At 31.9% G+C, this 10769-nt stretch overlaps 1 protein-coding gene across 1 annotated transcript; it reads left to right on the plus strand.

Moving 5' to 3' along the window:
• Positions 1–3561: 3561 nt before the first annotated feature.
• LOC18109485 (E3 ubiquitin-protein ligase BOI) lies at positions 3562–6057 on the plus strand. Its single transcript, XM_024593436.2, has 4 exons — positions 3562–4418; positions 4526–4611; positions 4742–5109; positions 5214–6057. The coding sequence occupies exons 1-4, from the start codon at positions 4372–4374 to the stop codon at positions 5757–5759; spliced, it is 1047 nt and encodes a 348-aa protein (XP_024449204.1). The 5' UTR covers positions 3562–4371; the 3' UTR covers positions 5760–6057.
• The last annotated feature ends 4712 nt before the right edge of the window (positions 6058–10769 follow it).

Genomic DNA, 10769 nt, shown 5'->3' on the forward strand with positions numbered 1-10769 from the left:
GTTAAAGACATGTTTTATTTAATTATTTGAATATAATGGTTATTACGTTACACCATTTTTCAATTCAATACATAGAGGTGAATCTGAGCCCTGATTTTCTTGGTCAACCTCCAGGAAAGGAAGGAAAAAAAAAGTATTTGTTTAACTACCGAAATAAAACAAAAATCATAGTATAGTTTTAAGAACAAAGCATCTGGCCGGCCAACAGGAAATGAAGATGGGAATTCATGCCTGAGCCCCAAGCAGAGAAGGTCTTTAGATTCAAGGGAACAAAACCAAAAGAGAATTCAAAGAGCATGTTATATATAATTAGTAGCTCAGAATTCTAGCACTGGATCGTTAACTGGGTTGATCTTTTTTTTTTTTTTTTTATAGACTCGATATCTCCAATTGTGTGAATATGTTTGGACTATATGCTAAGTTATGTAGGACTAATTAATTAGCTGTACCAAAGCTAAGGCTTACTGGTCGATCCATTCTATAAATTAAAACTTTCTTTTGGTTCCCATGTAAGAAATATTTCTTTAAATGATGATATTTGTATTTGAACTTTATTATGGATGATAGCTAGCTTGTAAGAATGCAATGGAAATAGCGAGTTGATGAGGAGGAAAAAACAATGGGTCTGGAATTGGGTGGTGGAGAGTTTTCATACACACAAATATAAATTGCCATGGTGGAAAGTATTACTAGCTAGGAAACGAGAGATAATATATCGATTGATTATAGGAGATGGAGAGGTAATAAAACTGGCCCTTGCATGGGATGGGATGGGACCAAATCAAAGACAAACTGCATGATGCCATTCTAAGCACTCTCTCTCACATTTCCTCTCCTTTTCTCTTTTTTGGTGGCTTCTCTCTTTCTCTATCACCTCCATTGATTAAAATCTTAAATCCTTCATGGTTCTGAGGAAGATCACCGATACAAAGTCGACTTTTCTCGTGTTGCTCACTTAATAATCTGTTCCCCCCTCCTATATTTTTCTCTCTTGTCAGTGGGAGAAATAAAAATCATGGATGCTCTTTTCAGTTGGCACTTGCTTTCTTGCTTTTCATTTTATTTTACACGCCCCGTGACAGTAGTACTGGGGGAATAAGAGTTTTGTTGATTTGTTCCAAGGAGAGCAAAACATACAAGTATCTATCAGGTGTAACGTGTCACACATATATATGCCCATGGACTAAATAGAAAAAAAAAAAAAGACAATATTACATAACCCTGAATTCAGCTATTATTTTGGTTGCATTATCCTCTTATCGAACTTGGTTTACTTATCATCAACTATAAAAACATACTATATATACATTAAATGAAGGCAAACATGTGTATTCCCCAGTTAATAATCTTGTTATCGTCATCAATATTACATAACCCTTAAAATTTAAAAATAAAGAAGCTTTTGTAATGACTTAATATCACTTTAAGTCTTCTTATTTCTAAGTTGTCCGAAATCATAGATGATAAATATAACTCGATGTCATTATCTTATCCTTAAATGTACAACTCTAATTATCTTACCCTTAAATGGACAACTCTAAGTCTTTTTATTTCTAATTAATCCAAAATTATAAATGAAAAAATATCACTCAATATCATTGTCTTACCTCCAAAATGGACAAAATCACATAGATTCAAGTTTATTTAATTAGCCTTGAACCCCTGTATAACCCTTGAACGCCAAGGTAATAAATATTCTCCAAGAGAGGAAACTCCTCTTCCTCTTTTTTAAGCTTTGCTCTAGAAACGCACACAGCAACACAACTTTCAAAAACTCCTTTTCTTCATAAGTACTTATTTTATAGGTATTCCAAGTACCCAATCCTAACCTTCTACGCCTTCTAGCCTAATATATATCACAGTCTCGGGAAGCAGTTTTGGGAAGGGCAAAATCTTTATGAAGTATTTAGCAACCTCATCGATCACAAGTAAAGACCCTCGAGCTAAAAAAAATGAAGGAAAGATTGGAACATTTTAACTAATTTAATGATCCATCAATGATTCCTGGCAATAATCTAGTTTTGAAAGTTTGATTTGGCTATAGATTAATTTATACTATTTGTAATTGTTCAAAAAAAGAAACAAAAACAGGCAAAATGAAAGCTTTATGTTTAATTATAAGAAAAAAACTTCCAATTTGGGATGGATGAATAACATAATTTCTTAAATAATGGAGCCTTGAGGTTTTCGATTTGACTCGAAATGTTCAGTACAGTTCTTGTTGATGATTTTTATAAATGATAAAAGAAGATAAAAAAATATATTGAGAAAATATTGAAACTGTTGTGGTCTTTTTTTTCCCCCTTATATTTTCAATTATTAAATCTAGAAGCGGCAAATTAATCATATGCAGATTTATATCGTGTCATGATGTGTTCACATTTTGAAAATCTCCTCTCCTCAATTGCGTCCTCAAATCAAGGATTCAAGACGCTACCCTAGAAAAGAAGGAAAGGAGCAAGGCTACATTGGTTGGTTAATTATTTGAAATAATCACAGGATCAGAAATCCTGCTCAATCACCAAACTCTTAGGTTGGAGGTAATTGTGATCTTTACTTTATTTTCTAAGATAGGTATGAAAACAAGAAAAACAAACCCTTTTTTTTCTTTTTTCTCTTTGATAGCTTTCGAAGTTTGAATCTTAAGAACAAGGTTTTAGTTAAATTACATATGAAAAACAGATCAAATTCTTTATTTTTTCTTCTTTTGAGATGAATGATCGTTCTCTTATTTAGAACCATTCGTTGTGCCTCGAAATGGTTAGATGATGGGGTTTTGGATAATATACAACACAAAAATATAATCTTCACATCCACAATCCATGCAACACATCCATGGCGATACGTTTGTGTATGGTTACTCTAGTTTTTTCATGTGTGATATCCATGTAAAGACGATAAGACATTGATCATGACGGGATTGACAAGGCAGCAAGGAGAACAAATATTAAAAGAGGGCGTTCCATTTCAAAGCAAATGCTTGAATATAGACCACTTAATTTGGTACTAAAATCAAACTCGGGGCTAAGTTAACCAAAGAAGAAGAATTTTTTTAAAAATTACAAGACGCTCTCTTTTTTTTATTTTTTGGTACGTGAGAGTTTCCTTTCAAATCAAGGAAAAAAACTAAGATTGCCCATTGATTCAAAAGCCATTAACCATCAATTCCTACCTTATATATAAAACTAAAAAGAGAAAAATAAATAAAAAATAAGGATATATTATTGTTATTTTTTTTATTTTATAGAATGAGAGGGAAAATAAGATAAAACGTAGTTGTGGGGAAAAGCTGGCGAGAGGAGCATGGGGCCATAAATAAAATGAATAATACAAAAACAACCTACACGTTACCCCCTTTATCCAACACCATTGATTTTCTCAACATCTCTACACATTTATTATTTTCTTTCTAGAAAAAAAAAAAAAACAACAACAACAGCAATGGTAAAAAGACAACGTTACTGTTATCAAGGTTGGTTTTTTTCTTTTTTTTTAAAAAAAAAGAATAAAGCAAAAATGAAAATAAGATGTTTAAATGTCTATAAGGAGTGCAAATAAATTAATAGCATCGGTGTTGGTGATAGCAAACACGAGACACCGCTTGAAGAAAAGCCAACTCACGCGAAGAAGAGGAGAGAAAGCAAAGGCAAAGCCAACAAAACAAAGAAAGAGCGAGCAGAATAAGGTGTCTTTCTCTTGGACTGATTCGTTTCAATCGCATCTCTCTCTCTCTCTCCATCTTCTTACCTTACATCGAAAGAGAGAGAGACAAGGGAAAGAAAGGATATAAAACACAAGAAGAAAAACAAAGCTAGCGAGCAAGGCAAAGAAAGCAAAGCAAAACCAAGAAAAAGATGATGAGAAGATATATGGGTGGTGATGGAGATTACTGCTAGCTAGCTAGTGTGTGATGGTTTCTAGTTTTGGTTGTGGTGGAGGCCTCTTCCTCTTCACAGTAGACATCATTATATTTCTTGATTCATTTCATTGATTCTCTTTCTCTTTCTGTTTTTTTTTTTTAATTTCCTTTTCTTAATTGATTCTTTCCTCTCTCTAAAAAATACTGGGAACTATTTGTTGTTGGACTAGTACGATTTCATGTCTCAATCCTTTTCCTCTCATTGAAGAGTCCGCCTTGGCTCGAGGGCATCTTTTCATGCTTCTTATGTGCTAGCGTTTATTGTTCATCACATTTGCTCCATACCTCTCTCTCTCTCTTGCTTTCTCTCTCTATCCCACCTTTCTTTGCCTTCTATACATATTCACCAACTCTTACATACATATTTATAGACATACAACTTATTCATCTCCCCCCCTCCCTCTCAAGTCTCAACCTTTACATATCTAGTTGTTATCTATTGATAATCTATAATGGCTGTCCAAGCTCAATATCCTTCTAATGCCCTCCTTCTAAACAGGTATTTTGGGTTCTTTACAAATTCTTAATTTCTTTCTCTCTGCTCTCTGCATTTCCAAGTTTTCCTCTAATTAACCTCCCCCTCTTTCATTTCCTTTTTGTATAAAGAAACGGTCAAGACGGTCACGATTATTCATTGCAACCACAGCCTGGAGGATATCTTGATCAATCCCATATGTTACTCAACAATGGAGGTAATTAGCCAAGTCCCCTTAACCAAAGCTTTGATTATAATGAGATTCTTAATTTTGGATACCAACATTGATTGGAAATCCATGCAAGATTTATATATTTATAAAATCTGATAACATTAATTTGAAGCAGGTGGCAATAATCCGCGCAAGAGAGGAAGAACAGCGCCAACAGCTACTACTACAACGACAACAATCAATAAATTATGTATGCAACCTCAAACTCAGCCTCAGCCTCTGTCAACAACTCAGTTAATAGACCTATCTCAACTCCACAACCATCGAAGTTATCATCCTCAACCAAATCCAAATGTCGTGTCTACTGGCCTTCGTTTATCTTTTGGTGACCAACACCACCAACAACAACAGAATCATCATTACCAACAGCAGAATTTTGGCACTAGTACATGTCAATCCTCTGCTTTGTTATCAATATCAGAAGATTTCTCCACCCAAATTAAACGGCAACGAGATGAGATTGATCAATTCCTTCAAGCCCAGGTGCCAAAATTCTTCCTTCTCAATTGTGCTGATCTCTGTTTTTTTTTTTTTGTAGTTTTTCTTATGGTTGTAAACAAATGAATGAAGATTTCATTTTTATTCAGGGGGAGCAGCTGAGGCGCGCATTAGCAGAGAAAAGACAGCAGCACTACCGTGCGCTATTAGGCGCAGCGGAGGAATCAATAGCCAGACGATTAAGGGAAAGTGAAGCGGAAGTCCAGAGGGCCACGCGCAAAAACGCCGAGTTAGAAGCACGTGCGTCGCAACTCAGCATTGAGGCACAAGTTTGGCAGGCAAAGGCAAGGACCCAGGAGGTAACAGCAACTTCCCTGCAGGCCCAACTGCAGCAGGCTATAATGAACGGGGGAGTGGTGCAGGATAGCAGGAGAGGGGATGGTGGAACAGGATGTTCGGGGGGAGTTGAAGGCCAGGGCCAGGCTGAGGATGCTGAGTCGGCTTATGTTGATCCTGACCGGGTCACCGTCGTTCCAGGCCGACCAAGCTGCAAATCGTGTCGGAAACGGATGGCTTCGGTTGTGCTTCTGCCGTGTCGGCATCTTTGTGTCTGTACAGAATGTGACCAAATGGTCCAAGCCTGCCCACTTTGCCTCCATGTTAGAAATTCCAGTGTTGAGGTATTTCTGTGTTAACGAGGACCAAGCCCAACGCAGATTATTCAGGCCCATGATAAATGCCCAGCCCACGTGTGGGCCAACGGTAAAGAGAGAAGGGAAAAAAAAACAAACAGGAGGAAAAGTAATGCTCACTGAACATAATAAATTACAATTTATTTCTCTTTTTTTGTGTGTGTTTTTTTGGGTATATTAAAATAACCCAGGTTATGTTTTTTCGGTTGCCCCGCCCCTCCTGGGAGTGAATCACCTAAAGGCAATTCAAACCATATATTAATTCTTTTATTAAGTATAAGCTAAGCTCATATTAGCTGCATTTCTCTCTTTCGATAGAACTGTAACGGTGGTGATTTTATTGGTGACACTTGCTAGTTTAGTGCTTGTTTGGAAGTGTGATGAAGATTGTTTTTTAAAATATTTTTTATTTGACAATGCATCAAAATAATATTTTTTTTATTTTTAAAAAATTATTTTCAGTATCAATATATCAAAACAATCTAAAAATATAAAAAATAATAATTTATAACTAAAATTAAAAATATAATTAAATCACAGTGTAAAACAAAATATTATATGGAGAATAAAGTTTCGATAATTTCATTCCCGGATTGCTATGACGGTTTTTTAAAACTAATTAAAATAGCATCAGATTATTACCTGCTATTAAAAAGGACTCCCAAAGAGAGAAATTTGAAAGGACAGAACTCTGAATTTTCCTGTCCCCGTAATGGTTTTGTTTTATTTTTCTGCTATATAATTTATTTATTTTTATAATAACTTAAGAGGTTTTTAACAGTAGCACTGTTATGAAATGCATCATGTGTTGAATCTAATGTTTAAACTTATGAAAGCTTAAGCCCTTCGAACTCTTTATTTTATCATAAGCTATGCCTGAACAAAATCAGAAACCTGGAGTTGGGTGGAAAGTAGCTAGTTTTTATGTTCTGTAGCTGTCATAATTTGTCATTCTTACAAAACAGAACTTCTTTGTTTTTAGGGTGGAGGGAGATTATCATCTATGATTTATGAAAATATTTTTTTAATAAAAAAATGGGTGAAATTATATTTTTATATTCTACTACAATTCCGATAAAGTTTCCCTTAAAATATCAGTACTAAATTATCAACAACATGACTAATAAATCATTCCAATCATTATATTTATTTGATCTAATTATCCTGGATTTTATCTATCTCATCGTATCAATACATTTAATCCCACGATTCAATCACTTTGCATTTCAATGACAATCTCAATAAAATAATATTCTAATCAAATACAATAAACAATAATATATATATATATATATAAGTTTAATGAGTAAATAATAATAACAATTTCACACATATCATTAATTCTGTTATTGTTTACATATCTAAATTAATCCCAAAATTACATTGCAACGTAGATTAACAATTTAAGATTACATCTTCATATTCTAAAACAAAAGATTTTCTAAGATCATCTATTACTCTGCACCGGGCTGTGATGTACCTGAAAATTTACATAATATATATTATAAACAAACCACATAATTAATTCATGTAATTCATATAGCTTACCTGTTTTTTATTAAGTTCAAGGATACATTTTCAACTCCATCATAAATTATTCTTTCAAGCTAAGCCTATGAATTCACTAAATAATTTCATCAAATTAGATGTCTAAATCATCAGTCATACTAATATCACCGGTACCATCTAGGTAACCACTCAATTAAATTTCTAATCGTCACACATACTGACACCAATAGCTTTATCCAAGATAACTTGCAAAATATTAATCAAGATCGTCAAATATATTGATGTCACTAGTCTCATTCAGGGTAACTGGCTAAATATACAAACTCGGTTATTAGACATACTGACGTCACTAGTTCCTTTCAGGGCAACTAGTCAAATAACAATCTCGATCGTCAGTCAAGCTGATGTCACTAGTCTCATTCAAGGTAACTAGTCAAATATCAATCCCAATCATTAGATATACTCACACCACTAATCTCATTCAAGGTAACTATTCAAATGTCAATCCCGGTTATTGAACAAGATGACACCACTAGTCCCATTTAGAGTAACTAGTTAAATATCAATCTCGGTCATCAAACAAGTTGATATCACTAGTCTCATTCATGATAACTAGTCAAATTTCATCTTTTCAATGTTCAAGTCACAATTAATATAATTGCATAACATATTTAAAGAAATTGCAGTTATTCAACATTAGAAAATTTAAGTGTAATAAATGGTTACGGTGTAAAGTATTTACCCGACGGCTGTGCTCGAGTAGAAATCCCATGTTTCTAAATGGATCTTGCAGCCTCTCTTGTACTGATAGATACAACACATCCTATACAATTAAATTACTATGGGAATCTAATTTAATCCCTCATTTGAAGTTCGAGTTTCAAATCAATGGTAAGAATATAAAGTTTTCATGCTTAAATACTTTTACTTAGCATGTGGCCGTAACTTCCTTGCCTAAGAAATGTATGTGTTTTTCTCAATTTCTTTGCAATTAATACATTACTCATTCATTTAATATTTAACTAACATAATTTAACATGAATTGAAGGTTAATTTAATCAACCAATTCAAGCTCTATACACAATCCTTTTTGGCTAAACAAGTGTACACGACAAGAATACCAAAATTCTTGAAATTTTCCACACTCTAAGCATTACCCAATTATTTTGTACTTATTCTAACACAATTTTATCCAAATTTCATAAAAATTAAATCAAAAGAAATTAAAGCCCTATCCGAAACCCTAGCTGAAACTTCCTTAATATAAAGGCATGTTTTCTCTTTAATATTTTTTAATCAACACTTTACTCATTATTTTTCCACACATATTAACATGCTTCAAGCATCAAACAACCAATTCAAACAATACTTAGAATTTAGATTTTCCATAATGTATGTAAACACCAAATTCTCACCTATTCCTAACAAAATTTTAAATTAAGCTTGGATTAGAATTCCTTACCTCTTAATAATGTTAAAACAAAGAAAATCTAAGGAAAGTTTTGATTACTCTTCGTTCTTCAACTTCTTATTACCACCCTATTCCTTCCTTTTCAAGCGTGAACTCATAAAAACCTTACAAAATCTTCTTTTAATCACTAAAACTCTTTTTTTTTTTCAATATTCTACTCTATTTTGTTATGATTTTGTGAAGGAAAGTCAAGAAAATATCAATTTCTCCTCCCTTCTTTTCATTATGCATGGTCAGCCATTCATTGAGAAAAATGGCTTCATTGGTAAGCCATTAGGTATACATACCAACCACATTTCTATTTATTTACAAATATGCCACTACTTCTTATTTGGGTAAGTTGTTTTCTTCTAATCAGGTATATTATCGCGGCCAACTTTCTTATATTGTATTCAACAATCTTTTTTTTTTCAAGTCTTTTCTTTGTATTTATTCAACAATATTTTTCTTTCATTTATAATTAATTTTATTCAAATTAATTAACTCGTTTTACCTCCGAATTAAATTTTAGTACTTTACTAACTCGGGAAAAATTCTATTCGAGGTTTACAGATTCTAATGATTTGAGATAAAGAGAAAAAATATATCTCTTTAATTAAAATTTTCTTTTTGTATCCACACGCGCGGGCGCGCCCACACACACACACAGATATATATATATATATATATAATGTCTTTATTATCAGTAACATTATTTTTAAAACAAAAACTTATCATAATTTAAATAAAATTCATAAAATAAATAAATCAATCAAGAACCAATAATTTTTACGTGAATGTATCAAACTTATAAGACTAATAAATTTAAAAAAATTACAATAGAAAAATAAATATTTTATTTTTATTGAATATTCATGAGAAATGTTTTTACAACTTTATGTATATTAAGATCATATTTAATTTTTCAGAAAGTAATTATTAGTATTATCATAAAAAAAAAACCTAATATTATTTGAAAACTATGGCCTACTAACATAATTATTTTAATAAATTTATTTTAATATAATATTATTATAAATTATATAAAAAAATAATAAAAAAATGGTCAATTAAAAATAAAGATCAGACATATTTGGGTTAGACTAATGGGCCAAAACACTTGGCCCAAAATTAAAAGACCAAAACACACTTAGACTTAGAACGCCTAACCTACATAACTATTATTATTTTTAAAGGGTATAATCATTCACCCCTATCATTTTTTAATGGAATAGATGACTCATCCCTATAAAATAATATTGCAATCCCTAAAAGTGGCTTTAGTGACTAAAAAATCATAAACCAGGTTTTTGGATCTCAAAAACTCAAATTTCAACCTTTTTTAAATAAAAAAACATGGGAAATAATTATATGGACCTCTAAAACCCTATTTATAATCACAAAACACATTTTAATTGGACTAAAAACATAAAATCAAAGTCAAAATAAAAAATATATGGATCCCGATCTAATTTTTCTAGACATCATTGAATATAGAAATCTCATCCATAGAGTTTTCTTCTTAAAAATGAATTCATAAACACTAAAATTGTGATTATTGGTGATTAAAATTTAGCCACCAAAAGCTTTTTGTCTCTTCTTTATTTTCTTATGACTTTTTCTCTCCCTTCACAATAACAAAGAACTGAGATACGAAACAAATAAAGTTTCATAACTAAAACGTAACAGTTTTTTAAAAAGGACTAAATATGCAAGAGATGAAATTTAAGGGATCAAATTAAACTTTTCCATGTCTTTTGAACAACAAAAGTAAAAAAATAATTTGTTTTTTTACTTATATTACTTTTGATCCTTGATCTTTTAATTCTTTAAACAACAACCACCTAGATTTACATTTCATAAAATTGATCTTAAATTTAATGTTAGAGTATTATATAACATATTGGATATGAAAGAGTATGTAATTGGAAACATATCCTAACTCCTAACACATAAAATTATACCAACATAATTTAAAATGATAACATTTAATTGAAACTAATTAGATGACCCGCGCGATGCCTCGGGTCAATTTTTTTTTTGCATAAAAAATA

Source organism: Populus trichocarpa, chromosome 1 (assembly GCF_000002775.5).
Source record: "Populus trichocarpa isolate Nisqually-1 chromosome 1, P.trichocarpa_v4.1, whole genome shotgun sequence".
NCBI classification, from domain to species: Eukaryota; Viridiplantae; Streptophyta; class Magnoliopsida; order Malpighiales; family Salicaceae; genus Populus; species Populus trichocarpa.